General features: G+C 40.2%; 4 protein-coding genes across 11 annotated transcripts; 3 read left to right on the plus strand and 1 right to left on the minus strand.

Moving 5' to 3' along the window:
• Positions 1 to 26: 26 nt before the first annotated feature.
• Positions 27 to 2696, plus strand: nme5 (NME/NM23 family member 5). Of its 4 annotated transcripts, XM_026331162.1 has the most exons (6): positions 27 to 74; positions 203 to 385; positions 1005 to 1210; positions 1525 to 1625; positions 1721 to 1839; positions 1997 to 2173. In XM_026331162.1, exons 2-6 carry the CDS (start codon positions 260 to 262, stop codon positions 2078 to 2080), a joined length of 636 nt encoding a protein of 211 aa, XP_026186947.1. In that variant the 5' UTR covers positions 27 to 74; positions 203 to 259; the 3' UTR covers positions 2081 to 2173. The 4 variants fall into 4 exon arrangements, with proteins under 4 accessions (XP_026186947.1, XP_026186944.1, XP_026186946.1 ...); XM_026331159.1 differs by having other exon boundaries at positions 1525 to 1839; positions 1997 to 2696; XM_026331161.1 differs by having other exon boundaries at positions 1721 to 2696.
• Positions 2697 to 2868: 172 nt separating this feature from the next.
• On the plus strand, positions 2869 to 6652 carry hnrnpaba (heterogeneous nuclear ribonucleoprotein A/Ba). 3 transcript variants are annotated; one of them, XM_026331158.1, is made up of 9 exons: positions 2869 to 3017; positions 3506 to 3735; positions 4144 to 4312; positions 4425 to 4583; positions 4686 to 4817; positions 4908 to 4998; positions 5119 to 5274; positions 5375 to 5460; positions 5904 to 6652. In XM_026331158.1, exons 2-8 carry the CDS (start codon positions 3521 to 3523, stop codon positions 5443 to 5445), a joined length of 993 nt encoding a protein of 330 aa, XP_026186943.1. In that variant the 5' UTR covers positions 2869 to 3017; positions 3506 to 3520; the 3' UTR covers positions 5446 to 5460; positions 5904 to 6652. The 3 variants fall into 3 exon arrangements, with proteins under 3 accessions (XP_026186943.1, XP_026186940.1, XP_026186941.1); XM_026331155.1 differs by having other exon boundaries at positions 4686 to 4998; XM_026331156.1 differs by lacking the exon at positions 2869 to 3017 and adding an exon at positions 3279 to 3381 and having other exon boundaries at positions 4686 to 4998.
• On the minus strand, positions 6473 to 11496 carry LOC113144875 (5-phosphohydroxy-L-lysine phospho-lyase-like). The gene is made up of 13 exons (XM_026331151.2): positions 11295 to 11496; positions 11085 to 11203; positions 10836 to 10995; positions 10664 to 10738; positions 10494 to 10581; positions 10290 to 10406; positions 10100 to 10182; positions 9785 to 10010; positions 9332 to 9486; positions 8053 to 8142; positions 7785 to 7918; positions 7572 to 7616; positions 6473 to 7197 (listed from the first exon to the last, which is right to left on the minus strand). The coding sequence occupies exons 1-12, from the start codon at positions 11351 to 11353 to the stop codon at positions 7573 to 7575; spliced, it is 1350 nt and encodes a 449-aa protein (XP_026186936.1). The 5' UTR covers positions 11354 to 11496; the 3' UTR covers positions 6473 to 7197; position 7572.
• A 149-nt stretch (positions 11497 to 11645) lies between these two features.
• Positions 11646 to 17274, plus strand: LOC113144876 (protein FAM53C-like). 3 transcript variants are annotated; one of them, XM_026331154.2, is made up of 5 exons: positions 11646 to 11946; positions 14031 to 14162; positions 14259 to 14319; positions 14399 to 15231; positions 15873 to 17274. In XM_026331154.2, exons 2-5 carry the CDS (start codon positions 14079 to 14081, stop codon positions 16119 to 16121), a joined length of 1227 nt encoding a protein of 408 aa, XP_026186939.1. In that variant the 5' UTR covers positions 11646 to 11946; positions 14031 to 14078; the 3' UTR covers positions 16122 to 17274. The 3 variants fall into 3 exon arrangements, with proteins under 3 accessions (XP_026186939.1, XP_026186937.1, XP_026186938.1); XM_026331152.2 differs by having other exon boundaries at positions 11648 to 11946; positions 13912 to 14162; XM_026331153.1 differs by lacking the exon at positions 11646 to 11946 and adding an exon at positions 11953 to 13812 and having other exon boundaries at positions 13912 to 14162.
• The last annotated feature ends 337 nt before the right edge of the window (positions 17275 to 17611 follow it).

Consider the following 17611-nt stretch of genomic DNA (forward strand, 5'->3'; position numbering starts at 1 on the left):
GTCCCGTATTAGCTGTATCCTAGCAACCCGAATATACATTGACATTCGCTAGCTAGATCGTCGTTCATCCAACGGTGATATTTTTTCATTTTTTAAATGAACAACTGTTTATAAACTTTACCAGCTACATCTATTTTAAATGTAACCCCAGTGTTATGCATGCTGACCTAAATACAGCCTCATGTTATTGTTTTATTTATAGGCCTGACTTGCTGTTAATTCATTGACTGCTACAAATCCGTGTGACGTGTAACAAAATATGGCCCGAACTTCAATTCCTCGTATTTATGTGGAAAGAACACTGGCTGTGATTAAACCTGATGCCATAGACAAAGCTGAAGAAATCGAGGACATTATCGTCAAATCGGGCTTCGTTATTCTGCAGGTGGGTTATAATGCTTTGGGAAAATACCGCATATGGAAAGTTGCTAAGGATTTAGAACATATCTTGACTGTGTTCTATTGTGTCTGTATGGAGGTGATAAGTTTTGTGTCGGATATTTACTTTTATTGTTATATGTTTGTACAAGCTGGGTGTTTTTTTTATATTTTTTGTAGCTTGGCAACTACTTCGGAATAGCTATTATTGTCTGATTTATCACTGACATATTCAAACAGTAGAAATTGCGGTACAGAAGTCCTATAGAGAAGCTGTTTGCTATTGTACAGTTTGTCCACTAGAGAGCGCTTATAGTGTCCTGCTAGGTAAATATGGTAGGCACACTAAACATAAATGTAGCAGCTAAGGACACTTTATCTTTTTGAGAAGGATTCATTAAAAACGGTATTGAAGACTGTTTATCAGTTTTTGAAAAATACAGCCTCATTTGGGTATTCGTTCTGTGGATTAAGACGACCAAATAAATAACCCATAAAGAAAAGATCAATAACTAAGAAATGCTGCGTTGAAATTGGCCCAATTTTAAAATTAAATTATTTTCAGATGTATTTTTGTGCAGTAGTCAGAAATTACTGATTTGTCCAACGCTTCATCTCTGCGGCAGAGGCGGAAGCTGCAGCTAAGTCCAGAAAAATGCAGCGAATTCTATGCAGACCAATATGGAAAGCTCAACTTTCCCAGTTTGATTGCCTTCATGAGCTCTGGCCCAATTGTTGCTCTGACTCTGGCCCGTAACAACGCTATTGCCCACTGGAAGTCCATCATCGGGCCTGTCAACAGTACCAAGGCCAGAGAAATTCATCCTAAATGGTCAGTCTGTTAACTTCGTATTGTGAGATGGAGACATTACACTAAACAAAATCATATCATTAGATCCAACATACTGCTTACATACTCTGTATGGTTTTAACCCTCATAATATTCTCAGTGGTTTTGTTTTTGAATCTCTTAAAATGAAACCAGTTACGACTGTAAATCTAGTTACCACTGTATAATGATGGTAATTCTTGGCCCTATAATCTCTAACTTCTATGAGTTATAATATTCAGAGCATAGTGCACAGAATTATAACTCATGACACAGTACATATTGCACTTACACAAACATGCTGTATTTTTCTCCAGCCTTAGAGCAAAGTATGGCACTTCAGATTTGGAAAATGCTGTCCATGGCAGTGAATCATTTAATGCAGCTGAAAGGGAGATCAAATTCATGTTCCCAAACTGTAAGCAATGCATACAATTACACAAACTGTTGTGGATATTTAAATGTTGCATTGGACAATTCCCATTGTTTGGCCAATATGCTTTCTCTTTGCAGCTGCAATTGGGCCCCTTCCCTCAAAAGAAACACACGAGGAATACCTGTCTAGATATGTCTATCCAACTCTGCTACGTGGGCTCACTGATCTCTGCAAACACAAGCCTCATAACCCCTGTGTAAGTATTCAATGCTCAGCATTTTGCAATCTATTGACAGACAAATATGTGCATTGGCTAATTTGTCGCCGGTATTATTACTGTTAGCGTGTTATTTGCTAGTGCTGGGTTTTGGTGCCTGAAGTACTCCTTCATGATGCACCTTTGTTTTCAATAGGTTTGGCTTGCTCAATGGCTGATCAAAAATAATCCAAACACGCCTCAAATATGTGAAGTCCTTGAGGAAGAAGCAAAACCATAACGGGAAAAAAGGATGGTCACATAATATCAGACAGCAAAGTTTGTTAACAAGTGGATTCAGTAGTAATAAAATAAAATGTATTTTCAGTACTGATCATCTGGTTTCTTTGCTTTCTTGTAAAGTTAGCATGTATGAATAAAGTATTTGTTCTTTTAAACAGTGATCACAATGTGATCATAACCAAAACATGGCAGTAAAGTTCAAACTGTATATACTTTACAGCAGCAGCACGATTAAAGGCAGAAAATATAACATGGACAACTTCTTAGACATTTTAGTACAAAAATTATATTATGACATCATTAATCACCACACAGTTGAATCAACAAATATCTGACAGTCCCAATATATATTGCATGTAAACTCAACAAAATGCTGTTTTTCATGACATTTGTATTATTTTAATATCTTGCACAGTGGACTCTGGATAATAGCTGCGTACATATGCATTTATTCATCAATAATGTTCATGCAGAGATACTGAGATCTACATTTTAGACATTTTCCAGTTTCATGCAAACCTGTATTGTACTACTGTTGCATCTGTTTGTAAAAACAAATAGTGGGGGGCTCAGACCTAAGACCAGTATGAGTCAGTTAATGTCTAGAATAAGTCTTTGAGGCATTATTTAAATAAAAAAAAAAACACTGCAGTACCTGATCATATTTCAGCTGTGTCAACTCTTACAGTGAACAATTTGTCATGCGAGGCCAAAGCGCCGAGTTCCTTTCTGTGTCAGGGGCGTGAACGTCGTCTGTGAGAAGAAAACGCTCCGTGTGTAATTGGTCGGCTCCCTGACTGACAGCAGCGCTCATCCAATCAGAACGCGTCTCCGCAGAACTGTCGTTTTTATTCTGCCGGTTCTAGAAAACCAACCACGAGTTGTCGTCGTGTGGGAGAATCCATCTTGAAGAGAGCTCTCCGGTTGTGAGACCAGTAAGCAGCTTTTCTAAATTCTTTTCCAATATTGTATTGTCACGTACATACCTTGGTAGTTTTAGTGTTTTCGTTATTTTTCTGTTATGTGTAGTTGAAATGCTGGGAAATCATTAGGAAACAAGCCTAGCCGCGGCTAATATGGCCTGTACATTACGTAACTGCGAGTCGTACAGTGTAGGCTTGTTTTATCAGCGGGATGCAGACGGTTACGGTGGCTAATCTCCGATACAAATGCACTGTAGCTGCTGGCAGATTACCATGCTGTGTAAGTTAACGCAGTTACCCTTTTGCTATTGACTGGCAGGCTGCAACAAATAAGGTTTTCTATAAATGCATGGAACTCGTCGTGCCGGCCAAAATGGTGGGAAATGCATCTGTTGGCACCATGTAAATGGCGAAGCAGGAATGGCATAACGGATTATATAACCGCTGTGATTTTACTGCCTGATGGTTGTTTTTTTTTAACTTTCTTTCTTTGGCCTCAGGTATAATAGTACAAAATGTCTGAGATAGAGCAGCAGTATATGGAAACATCAGAAAACGGCCACGAAGGCGACGATGATTTTAACGGAGCCGGCCTCACCGAGGAGGGGAACGACGGCAGCGCCGTGAATGACTGCGGAGAGGGAGCAGAGGCCGACGCGGACGACAGTTCGCAAAACGGCGGCACGGAGGGCGGCCAGATCGACGCCAGCAAAGGCGAGGAGGATGCAGGGTGAGTTTAAAATGGCACGGTGTTAATATTTCATGAAGCGGGTGGTTAAAATAATAGCCCGTGGTTTGCCATGTTTCTTTGTTCAACCGGCCTTTGTTGGCGCCATGTGCAGTGTGGAGGAGGGAGGGGGGGATGGGCGCGGGAGCAGGGATCAGGCCTAACATAAGTTTGCTTATGAGAAGCTGTGGACACGATGTATCGGCTGTTTGGCCATACAGTTAAACGGAGGATATAAAATATTCTGACGCTAGTAGCATCTGTGGCAGGACTGGGTCAACAGATGTGCTGGAACAATGTGTACAATTACACCCCCTCCTGCTCAATAACCGCCCCCACCCCCCACAGCCCTATAGTCATAAAGCTGAGGTACCATCTGTAAGACTAAACATGTGCCTTTTCTTCTCTTAGGAAAATGTTTGTTGGTGGTCTCAGCTGGGACACTAGCAAGAAGGATCTTAAGGATTACTTCTCTAAATTTGGTGAGGTGACAGACTGCACTATAAAGATGGACCAGCAGACAGGCCGGTCAAGAGGCTTCGGATTCATTCTTTTTAAAGATGCAGCCAGTGTAGACAAGGTGAGTGTGGAAACAGTTATGACAAAGCTTATGGAAATTTAATGTGTTTACGTGGGTGTCTATTTTCATTGTTTTTTTTTGTTTTTTTTTCTTATTTTGTTTTTTTTTTTAGGTTCTTGAACAGAAGGAGCACAGGCTAGATGGCAGACAGATTGACCCTAAGAAGGCCATGGCCATGAAGAAGGATCCAGTCAAGAAGATCTTTGTGGGAGGCCTTAACCCTGACACTTCAAAAGAAGTGATTCAGGAGTACTTTGGGACTTTTGGAGAGGTACGATTTCCACAGCTTTTTCATTGTTTGTTTGTGGAGTGTGTGTAAGGTGAATGAGTGGTTATATTAGCAGTTCTAAATATTTGTTTGTCTCTGGTATAGATTGAGACCATTGAGCTTCCACAAGATCCAAAGACAGAAAAGAGGAGGGGATTCGTATTCATCACGTACAAAGAAGAGGCTCCTGTAAAGAAGGTTATGGAGAAGAAATACCATAATGTCGGTGGAAGCAAGGTAATTACATATCACATTCTCTATGCTGATGATACTGTTTATAGTACTTGGTGTTGTAATAATTGTTCTCTTCAATGTAATGTGTTCCAGTGTGAAATTAAAATAGCCCAGCCCAAAGAGGTCTACCAGCAGCAGCAGTATGGTGCCCGTGGGTATGGAGGACGTGGCAGGGGCCGTGGGGGTAAGCGCATTTTGCGTATTTTGTTTTAAGCGACACTCAGTTGTAGTTATTTGTCTGGAGTAACTGCTTGGGTCCTGTATGCTGGAGAGTTGTGACAAAGGCTTCACCTGTTGTTGCTAGGCCAGGGCCAGAACTGGAATCAAGGCTACAACAACTACTGGAACCAGGGATACAACCAGAACTATGGCTATGGACAGCAGGGCTACGGATATGGCGGCTATGGCAACTATGACTACTCTGCTGGTTATTACGGCTATGGGGGTGGCTACGATTACAGTAAGCGATAAGTGCCCCCGGGGAAAGAAAAAGAAACTTTATTTTCTTGGTCCTCCTTGTTGTACAGAAGAACTCAGTCCATTTTTCTCTTGTCCTCCAGACCAGGGCAATACAAGCTATGGGAAAACTCCAAGACGTGGAGGCCACCAGAGTAGCTACAAGCCATACTGATCACACGTAGTGCAGGTATGCATTTTTGCATCATCCGTGGTAGTATGAGAACATAGCTGTAACCATTGGTGCCTTTTTGACCCCAGAGATCTCCATCTACTCTAAAACCATTCAAGCATTGTGAAGGGGTCAGGGTAGGCCGTGTTGTGGGGTCTGTGATCATTAAAGATGGATTCATTCCACTTGTCAGCCATCTTACGATACATCTCTACAAACACGACTTGATCGATAAGGGTTGAGTTGATGGTGGTTGAGAATAGGAGTAAGGACTGTTTCACCTTTCACCAGGGTGCCATGCGTAATGGCTGGCTGTTGTGTTCCACCCTCTTCCCCCTCAGAGTGTGTCTCTTCATCCACTGACCCGTCAGACTCATTCATGCACCTGTCTGTCTCTGTGTAACTGCATGCCATATTTGGTTTATTCGAAGTAACATAAAGCACCGTGTTTTTCTCTTAAGGTCTAAAGTAAGTAAGAAAAAGAGATCCATGGTCTGACCACAGCGAACATGGGCTCTGGCTTTTCCTTTGGAGTTGGCAGAAAATTGGACTCATGCTCCATTTGTACAGATCAAGTGAGGAACTGGGGAAGCAAATGTCACTTTTCCACTTTTTATTTTATATTGTTTTGCGTCATTCACATTTCCAGTGATGGAAGTGTTATTTTTACTGTACTTTTTGGTACCTTTTTGAATCTAATGTATTGTATGGTTGTATTTTTACATGTCTACTGGATTTACAGACAAGCAGGAGAAAGAGCTTTTAAAGCTCACAAATAAAACAATTTTGTTTTTTTTTCCTTTTGGTGTTTCTAGATCTAGTTATTTTTCTCCCGTGCTGAGTGTTGGATGCGAGTTGCATGGCTTCAGATGTGGGGTGAGGTTTAAAAAAGAAAAAAAGAAGAAAAAAAAAAGGATTTAAACTAAAAGGGTTCATTGTAAGCGTGTCAAGTGAATGTTTGCAGATGGCCTAGTAGACGAAAACAACCAGCATCTGTTGTGTTTTTTCTTTTGTTTTGTTTTTCCCTTTATTTTTTTGGCTTTTAAGGAAATTCTTCCCCAATCATGTCTGCAATTTTAAGTGGCTTTACTAGTGTTATTCAACTGAACGCAAGCCTGTTAATGTAAGAGGGTACTCCCTCACTCACTGGAAACTCATTCCTCTAGTGTCTTGGGCAAATTGGTAGAAATAAAAATTTTTGTTTATATTACACATGGATCTTTTTGTTATTATTTGTAAAGTTAATGTTAAATGTTTTGTACTGTTAAATGGCTTGCTTGTTTTGTCTTGAGTAATGTTAACATCTCTACGGATGCCGCTTTGGAAAGCTGTGGGGCAGGGCTTCACTACCCACAGGATAACTGGCTGAGTCTTATTACTCACCCCACTAGATGTGAAACTGCGATACTTAAGTATTTATTGTGAATGTTTCCTGGAGCTAAAGATAGAAGTCTGGTAAGTGCTTATCTCAATGTGTATGGAGAACATGTTGCTGATCAGTGTTATATGTTGGGACTAAATTAGCATATTTAAAATATTCATACTATGGGTAAAAGAACAAAGTAATCAGATTTGAAGTGTTTTGGTTTTGTTTTTTTAAAGCTTTTGTGGAACTTTATTAGTGTCACATTAGCATCTCATTTATCAATCTTCTCCCATGTGGTAACAAAGTGCTGTAGCTGGTATCCCTTTGAATACGATTGCCTCCAATTGGCTGCTTCGCATCAGAGAGGTGACTCCTGGTGTTTCTTCATTCTACCAAAGAAATATAAATTGGCATTGGGGATATTACAGTTTTAGGTTACATGAGCCTAACCATATCAGTGGTGATTCTCAGTATTGTCATTTACCATCTAGTGTCAACTTTACAAATTACCTAGATTTAATCTATATATACAAATGTACTGATAGTTATATGTCAGACTTGAATCCATTTTAAAAACAAGCAAGTCCTCACAGTGATTGGTGTTGAGTGGAATTGGGCAACATGTTCTGCTAAGTGAAGTGAATGAACTTGTTTGATTTACTGGAACCTTGAGTATAGACATATATCTACCTCTGAACTTCATGAATGTGACCATTTGACAATTTCTGATGCAATTAAAAGTTTTTCTACAGGTTTAACAAACCTTAGATGTCTTCCTTTTCCAGTTTAAAGTAATTGGTTTCCGTATCTGTGATAACAAATTTATTGGATTATTCTGCAAGTTGTCACTGTGAAATTACCTCTTTATATGCAAATATTCAGCATTTAGACTTTTATAAGTTGTGTGTCAAAGAGATTGTAACAAAACATACAATTCTGTAGTACCAGCTGTATAGTACAGGTGTGTTTAACTGACCTGTGAGTACACGGTCGATGCTTTTTGCCACGAGTTCAGCATCCTCCACAGTGAAGCACATGGGTGGTTTAAATTTCAAAACATTGTCCCATGGACCATCTGTACTGATGACAATTTGATCCTCTTCTTTCAGCCTAACATAAATAGGACATTGAGCTAAGTCACAGGGGGCCTCATGGCAGGTTTAGATAAGTCAGTATGTCTTTCCTAGCAGCAAGAAAAGCAAATCCGTCAACTTGAATTATTGTATTGCACCTTTGTCCCATACCTCTTCACCACCAGTGCTGCTGTTTCTGTGGCAGGAGTCTTCTTCTCTCTGTCTGTAACCAGCTCAAGACCTATAAAAAGTCCCACACCTCTGTAAAAGTTGAAAAAATATATTTTCAGAGAATTGCCCAGGAAAGGCTGGGAGAGGTGATTGTTCGACATGCCACCTCAACAATATAGGCAGTCTTATTTGATCAGTTAATAAAAACATATATATATATATATATATACAAAGAGGTAAAAACCTAAAAAGGTATTTCTCTTAATCACATGCTATGTGTTATTGACAGTGGGGAGGACATGGACATGTATGGAATTTTGGTGTAATTCCTTGAGTAACTCTTAAATGGTGAAGAGAAATATTTGATTCATTTATGAACTTTATGGTTAAATGAGGTTGTGCACTACTAATGAGGTATGTTTACTAAATGATGTTACTGCTTTTAATTTTTGAAAGCTGTGTGCAAGCTACTTACCTTTTGGCTAAGGAATAGCAAGTGCCTCATTTTTTTTACAGGAGACATTTTGACATATCACATCAGGAAAAGCAAATAATATGCCACTAGAGTTTAAGGGAGGTTTCAGTATAATTGGCTACTGAGATAGTTGTTGCAGTATAACCCATTGTTAATGTAATTAACACTTGTGCTTTTCTTGCAATCATAAGTCAAAATATCTTCTGCAAGGCATGATAGACACAGTATGAATGAATGAAAATTAAAAATGAAAAATCATGGTTTATGGGAATAGGAGTTAATTTTTTTACCTGACTTTTGTCATACTTAGTGTCTTACATAGGGATAAAATACTCTTATTTTGAACCCACATAGTTTTTCTACAATATAAAGCCCTATATGCTTTAGTTAAAAGATGCACCACTCTCTCTCGGAGGTCCTGCACATCAAAGGTCTAGTCACCCAAGGGTTTTGTTTTGTATTTGAAATGTTCAATTATTTGTTCCTACTTCAGAATTTGAATCGTCTTTTTTGCCAGGCATAATTTCACATACAAGGAGTTTGACTCTGATACAAAGACTGTTTTGTTAAGTCACAATATAAATATACATGTAAAAAAAAAATAAAAAGTTAAAACACCTGTGTGCATGCACCTAAAGGGGTGTAGGTGCTTTAATTTTCTGTTAACAGTGGTGGTATTATTAAAGATACTTCCTATGAGTTAATGGATTTCATTTGTTTTCAAAGCAGTGAACACTGTGAACAAAACAGCATTGGCCTTTATGCGCTTGAAGAACCTGATTGCCATAGTCACTGCATCCTCACCTGACTGCGCCAATTATTCGATGTTTTGCCTGTAGCTTGTTGAGCAGATCTTTGAGATGTGCTCCCACCCTTACAGCATTTCCTCTTAGATCCTCCTTTTCGATCACATCAAGGACTGCTAGGCCAATGGCACATGACACTGGATTCCCTCCAAACTGCATGTGGTTATAGAAAAGACAAATTACTATATCTTGAAATGTGTGTGTTTAACAATAGTTACTCCAAACATATTAACAAAAATATTACAACATTTTGGGATTTTTAATCACACACCCTACTGATATCTGTTTGGCAATATCACCAGTATTAGAATTACATTTTTCCTTGAGCATCATAATATATATATAGTGAATGTATTGTTGCAAAAGTCACTGGATTAATACTCAGGATTGTCCCTACAGCTGTGAACAACTATAGATGCCAGCTATTATGCTGAGGCTGCTGTATATTCACCGTATTGAAGTACTCCACTCCATTATCTTCGAAAGCTTTAGCTATCTCCACAGTGGTTACCACACATGCCACAGGATGGCCATTGCCCATTGGTTTGCCCATGGTTATAATATCAGGACAAAAATCCTCTCCCTGCAACTGGAAAGCCCAGAAGTGACTTCCCACACGTCCAAAACCTGTCTGCACCTCATCTGCCACAAACAGACCCCCAGCTGCGTGCACATACCTGTGGAAAGTGTGAGGAAAATGTACCTTGTCACCATTATTGTACATGTGACTGAACAAAGACAACCTGAAGATTTTGTTACAACTCACTCTGCAACTTTTGCTGAGTATCCTTGAGGCAAGATGATTTGCCCCCCGACACTTGGCAATGATTCAGCAAAGAATGCAGAAATCTATTGGAAACACAGAAGAAACACATTGTAGCATTATTCAGAGTGCTTCTATATAATGGTGTTTTCAATATGAGTGACTGGCTGCATGGAATTGTGCTGAAGCGTACCTTGCCACCTTTCCTGTGCACATCCTCTATTAGGTCTTTCACTGTATCAGCATATGCTTGGCCAGGGTTGGGGTGATTGTCCCTGTACATGCCTCTGTAGGTGTCTGGTAAGGGTACCTTGGAGGATGAAACATTCTTTTAGACAGACAGGAGTCCACTGCTGGTCAGCAGCGTGTGTAATGATAGCTGTATAAATGTACACACCACATGAACCCATTCTTTCTGTCCTGCCAGTTTCCGGAACTTATAAGGACTAATGTCGATGAGAGATGTTAGGTGCCCATGGTATGCACTGGTGTAAAAGAAGAGTTCATGGTAATACATAAGCAAGTGTATTGTCTTAGGGACATGTTGCACCGGGACAGAATACGTACTAGTCAAGCACAATGACGTCTTCATGTTGGGTGTACTGCCGTGCCAGGCGAAGGGCAAGGTCATTTGCTTCTGACCTGTCAGACAAAAACAGACGTGAAATCCCTTGAGTGGTGCTTTCAGGAATGCCATTTTGTGATGCTGTGGGTGTTTTAAACACCCTACACTACTTACCCAGAATTAACAAAGTAGAAGACACCCAGTTTCTCAGGCAGGGTGGCAGCCAGGCGCTCAGCATACGTAATTATACTGTCGTGCAAGAATCGTGTATTTGTATTCAGGAGGTCCATTTGTGCTGCTGCGGCCTTTGTAATACTGGGGTGACAATGGCCCACTACAGTAGAAAACACACTATCGAGAAGTTATAGGAGACACGGTTTAATATACTGAGGACTATGTACTGAAAGAAAAAGAAAGCTTTACCGTGGTGAACATTGCTGATGCAGTCCAGATAGCGCTTGCCATTTTCATCGAATAGATATTGTCCTCTTGCTCTTACTATTTTCACAGGGTCGTCTGAATAGAAGAGCCGACATGATCTCCTGTAATATAAGGAATTAATAGGTGTCAGTGGCCATTGTGCAACTTATACATGTTAATAGCATGGAAATCGCTAGTTTTACTTTAACATACCCGATTAATTTTTCCCTCATTGCGAGAGTTTCTTCTTTCCTGAAGGTTTGTAGTGCCATAGCCGCTTTGGTTTTTCTCTGACCGATGATGAGCCAGAAAGCTAACGCTACAGTAAAAGTTTCGAAGATATTTTCTTTTTAGTGGCTGCAGTAATTAGGACGGAAAACCTGACCACTATCGCGCATGCGTGTGTGGTAGAGTTTCCTTTTCATTTCGGAGTTTTTATCACAGATAGCCTATATAACGTAAAATTAAATATTTATATTGTTCATATTATTATATTTATATATTCTATATATCTAAAAAACTGCGTTTACATCCCGCTAAATAGATGCTTGTTTTTGATTTTATGCTGTCACTTTATTTAGAAGAACGTAACTGTGGGGCTGTTAACGGGACAGAGACGAGCAAAATAAGTTTAACATATGTTTAGGAAAAAAAATGTCAGTTGAGAACAGTATTAAATATTGACATATTGAAAATAAAATGCGTTATATACATTTGATGTAGTTTCTTCCTGTTCCGATTTTTGAGGCAGTGTATTGAAAGTACCTGTGTAATGGTATCGTCCAAAGGCTATATATAATCCACTAAACCGCTTTTAACCGTGCGCTGTGTGCAGCTTCGGTTGCTAAGGAACCATCGAATGCAGGTAATACATCAGGACAGCTGTAGCATGCTAGCTTGCAAACAGGGTGCGCAGCCAAGCTAACGCTACAACTAATTTAGACATACGTTATCGACTCAACCTTAACATTTTTTGTGCCCTCTTTTCACATTTTAGTCTAACTGATCGTGTCTATAACTGGGTGTAATGACAAGCCAATTTCAGGTAGAAAACAAACCGAATGTAAGCTAGTAGCGTTAGTTAGGGCAGATGTTATCCCTTCGGCTAGCTAACAGAGCCGGCTATTACCTTGCTGCTTCATGGGCTGCATCGTGTCGCTGAGCTAGCTTTCTTTGCTCATCAGCTAAACTTAGATTTACCCAGTAAGTTAGCTTAATGTTTATGTGCTCTACGTTGATGATGACAAACAGTTGTCTCGCAGTTAACATAGGCAATAGATTATATTTATTGACTAATACCAACAGTGTATTTTTAGGTAAGGGTGTGCTGTGCAACACTCATAGAAACTTGTTTGTTCGTTAGTACGACGAAGTCAGATCAACTCACTTAACCTATCATTAATAAAGTAGTGCTAGCTAGATGTGCCTCACGTGTCGCTGAAAATATCATGCCATCAATTTATAGGCCAGGCTGAGAAGTGATAAGTTACAGTTTTAAATCATCTGGTGGTTGACAGCACTTTGCTTTACTGGTTTTGAGCAAATGGAGTCATTCAGTGGGGTGCAGAGCTCCAGTTACAACTGGCTGCTGTTACAGGATGAGGTCTAGCCTGGTCCCCCTGTAGCTTGTCTTCTGGCATGTGGACCTAGGCTAGCAATGTAGCACCATGTTTGCCACAAGGAGGAAGGCCCTGGAGGCCACATCTGACCAACAGCAACGGTGGAAGCAAAGTCTCCTTAATGAGGATTTTAAAGTGCTTTAATTTAAAGGAAGACACAAAATTTGTAATTTACATACTTTATAAGTTAATATCTGATTTAGTGTCAGCAATAACTGATTTTGGGTGTTCTCCACTTTTTAATAACAATGTAAGAACTAAATGGTTATGTTACATTTAGTGCAGATAAAGTTTCAGTTTTAGTTTTGTTATGAGGTGTGCATTTTTGTGCTGTGCAAAGCTTTTTATTTTTTAATTGTGCCAGTGCAGGTTAATCTTTAAAGATGTTTGTGTGTTCAGTAACCAATAGAGCTTAAAAGGTAATTCTGTTATTTGCCCACAATGGAAATATCTGAGCAATGTGTGTTTGATAAAATGGACGTATAGGCTGTCTTGTGGTCCTATGCCCTGTGGGTACATCACACCATTCTGGCTTTGCCTTGGTAATATAAACCCTTGAGACCTGGTCACTGTTCCTTTGTCCCCCTTTCAAAGATACTATGGCATGCTTCCAACCCCTATCCCCATTCATTTTTCACACACTTCCCCCATCCTTTCCCTTTTATTCTCTCCTTCCCCCTTCCATTCTCTTCACAACTCCTTATTTATTTTTGTTGGAATTGCCTGACTTGGATTGCCATGGTATTGCCTCTAAAGTTTTTACTTGGGACATAAGTATATTACACTAGTTCATCGTCCCAGTGAGAAATGGCCATTTTATCCATGAACGATGGAATGTGAAGAGTTTCTTTGTTCAGGGTTTCTTAACGTCTATGTGGGTGCTCTTTACTTTTGTGAGCATGAACTTCTGCCTCTGCCTTTCATCTGTGAATGAGGCTGCATGTAGATCCAATCCTGGGTTTCATAGAAATGATCAGTCCTTGGAACACATTTAAGCTGGCATTCTGTTCTACTTTCTGCAAGGTTTTCCACAAAACAACAAAGTTACAACTTGTTGGAGCAAAGTATCCATTAGAACCTTTGTCCAACGCTCGGTAGAGCTATCAGGCAATGTATAAGCTACTTTTCAATTAAGTGCTTTTTCTGAGGTCTGTGTGACCATCTGTAGTTATGCATGCCATTTTAAACATATCCCTTTTCTTTCCTTCTAGGTGCCATAAAGATAATGGTGGCATAGTGAACAAGCTGGTCACTCTGGCTGGTTGAGGTGTGGAGGGGACGCCACAAACCACGCCAGGGTTCTGACTAATAAAATTTCCATTGTCCTCAGTAAATCCTCCTCATCATTCATGCCTGTCCCTGGATTCTAGCTACAATTATGGTGACTCTTATCACAGAGCAGCTCCGTAAACAGAGTCTGGAAGAGCCGTATCACAAAGCTTTCACATTTAATGTGAATGTGGTGAGTTAGATACAAAATAAAATCTTTTTTGTTTAATGACTTATTTTTTTCCCACATAAGTATCCAGTATTAAATTGATTATATTTTTTGTTTCAGTCATTACCTGAAGTTGGCTCCAGTCCTACTGTCTCGTGGAGTACTTGTAGATTGGGACATGGCAAGTTCATAGAATTAATTGCAGCATTTGCAACCTATCAATTGAAAAATCTCTTACGTGTAACTTTTGGCATTTTCAGAGACCAATTCAGCTACACACCAGTCATCTAAAACCAACCTTCTGGATGATTCCTGTGGACTTGACTCCCTAAGGCCCCCTTCTCACTCTGTAAAACCCCTCCAGAGATCAGAGGTTTCCTTCACAAACAAGGTGTTCCAAAGCTCACCCCCTCCACCACCTTCAAAACGGCACTGCCGGTCCCTTTCTGTGCCAGAGGACCTGTCCCAGTGCCGCTCCACTTGGCATCCTAGTGCATCCAAGGTTTGGATCCCGGTCAAACGTGGCTGTCAAAGTGGAGAAACATCTATTTTAGGGTCTGGAGCCAGCTCTTTGCCATTATGTCGTCCCAGTTCCTCCTTCACATCTTCCTCCTTGCACTCATCTTCTAGCCCTACCTTCTTTAGCTTAGCACTGTCCTCTGACTCCCCACTACCATGGACCTTTCCATGGGACCCCTGTGATACACTCAAAGGAGCCTGCTCTTCCTCATTTGCTACTCCTTCTTCATGCTCCTCTTCACCGGCTCCGCTGATTTCTCACCCAGTGCAGCATCGTCGCTTTTCCCTTTCACCTGTGCATATTCAGGATGCTTCTGTTGTGCTCCTGCCCCCCCAGCCCACCACTGCTTCTGCTTTGGCATATGGCTGTTCTGGCTTGGAGCAGCCAGCCTTGTCTCCATCTCCCACTTCAGCTTGCAGTACACCATCCTCATCTAGGCGTGACCTGCAGCCACCACTGCCTCGATGTCACTCACAGCCTTGCGACATGCGTAAACCTCGCTTGAAGAGGCGCCATGATCCAGATGTCCTGCCCTGCCCCAGGCCAGGTCTTGATTTCAGCAAGATGACACAGGTGAGTAACAAAGTCCAGTGGGCAGTTTCTGTCCCACTCTTTATGTGGGTGTATATATTGAGATTTACATAGCTGCTGGTATCTGTAACTAATCAGCAGGCTTGGGTTCACCTGTATCCATGTTTTCTGTACTCTGGCTCTTGGAGGGCATTAGTAGACTTCCAGGAGCACTAAACCCTTTTAAATTTCTGGCTCAACACAGCCATGCTTGACCTCTACATCAGCAGCTTTCTAAGAATTTGAACTGCCCAGATATTTCCATGTTATCTTATTCACACCAGTGTAATCAGATTTGGGCTGTGGGCTTTTGTTATTGGTGCAGGTGATTTTGTCATTTATGTAATGTTTAAATCAGAATCAAATCAGTCTCTGTTGCAGAAGTAATGGTGTTTAAGTTAATCCCTTGTTTGACCAGCCAAGCCCATTAACTCTGCTAACATTAATCGGTAGTTAATCAAACAGACACTTCCTGGCGTTGCTACTGCATCCACAAATGTTTTATTACCTTTAGGTGTGGATCCTGAAGACAGAGGGCCAAATCAGTTGTCATAATGAGCATTAAAAATGAGACTGGGCCTATGTTGAATGCTAGAATTGTCACAGTAACATGGCACTCCTGATGCTTCTTTTCTTCTGTGTAGATTGGTAATCGTGAGAGCCTAGTGTGTGGTACAGGTGGCTCCACAGTTCCAGTGTCTTCCCAGGCAGAGCAGCACTCAGCCTTCTCCCCTGCTGAGTTCCTGGGACGAGCCAGCATTGGGCCACTTAGCGAAAGTGAAGAAGAGGAGGAAGGAGATGAAAGAAAAAGGACTGGAATAGATGGAGGTCAAAAAAATGTTTTTGAAAGAGATTGCACTGAACTGGACTTGAACCTTATAGAAGAAAACTGACCACTCCTTGGTGCTTCTAGTCTGATTACTGCATTCATAACCATGTCAAGCACACCTTAGACTCTGAGTGCTCGGGAACCTGCTGTCCCCCTGTGGCATATGTCCAGAGTTCGTAATCAATTACCAAGCAATTAGGAACTAATATGAAGTTACAATGTTGTGATTGTAACACTTTAGCTAGTTCACTATTAAACAATTTACAAAAAAAAAAAGTTAGCGCCTGTTCAACACACCAGGGTGAAATGTGCATGAGCTAAGAAGCGAGTTTTCATGCATACAGAATTTTGGCAAATATTTCATATTGTTACCAGTCTTATTTAGCATCAACCATTGGTATGCATCTTGATATCTTTATGTATCCTCATCAAAGAACACTAAAATAAGCAGAATGTTCTTAATATTGCCTCATAAGTCATATTAATACACACTAGAAGCCAGTAGTTTAATGGGATGGAGGTGTTGTATTCTGCTTTTGTATTTGCGGATAAATTTGGACAAGTATATGTGAGCGGGTGAAAGGATATAAGGTTGCCATGTGCAACTCAAAATAATATTTAAGTACCCCACAAACAACATAAGAATATTTATGTGAATGCTTTCCTGTTCCTGTAGGCTGAACAGGGACCATTCCAGGATTTCAGTGTAGTACTTTTGTAGTACCTTTTTTTTTTTGAAAGCATCAAAAAGGATGCTTTGTCCTTTTTGTCCATATATTTTGTTGTTTTTGGAGTCTTCTCAGTTGGTTGAACAGTAACACATTGTCAAAGGTCGTACTGATGATCCTGTAAAGTGGCCATGCCTTAAGCTTAAAATACAGAGTTCTTGGTGCTCTGGTCTTCTTTTCACAGCCAGACATTTTTGCAATTTCCATTTGTGCTGATTCAGATGTTTTTGAACAGGTGGCACATGCACTATAGTAGTCAATCCAATAACTGAATTGATGCTGCAGCTGGACTTGATAGGGCACAATGTAATGTACTGTAAAGTGGTTAGAGTGAGTACACATGTCGAGCCAATTCTGAGTGTATGTGACAAAGATGGTAGTGATGCAGATGACTTGGTGGCCTTTCAGAAATGATTTTTCATGTGTTTTCAGAGGGAAATATACCTATTGCACAATTTATGTACAAATAAAATTTAATAGAGAATGGTATTTTTTTCCAAAAAGTGTCTTGTCCTTCATTCTAAATACCTTATCCTGCTTACATTCAAATAAAACACCAAATCGTAGGTTAGTAGATTAGCTTATCCTGACACCTAGTGGCCGATTTCCGTAGTAGTGCTTATGTTGCAGAAAAATGTGCAATAATTTGTCCATTTAGACTTTAACAGCAGGTTTTTTTAAGTATACACAACAAAATTTTGTGACTTGCGGGAAAAACCTTTTACTTACATGAATTTTTTTAGAAGAATAAATGGTCATCTCTGAAAACATTCAATAGCGAACAAAGCAGAGCAGAAAAGTTTGCATACGTAGACTTATTAGTCCG

This window comes from Mastacembelus armatus, chromosome 10 (genome assembly GCF_900324485.2).
Source record: "Mastacembelus armatus chromosome 10, fMasArm1.2, whole genome shotgun sequence".
In the NCBI taxonomy this organism is placed as follows: domain Eukaryota; kingdom Metazoa; phylum Chordata; class Actinopteri; order Synbranchiformes; family Mastacembelidae; genus Mastacembelus; species Mastacembelus armatus.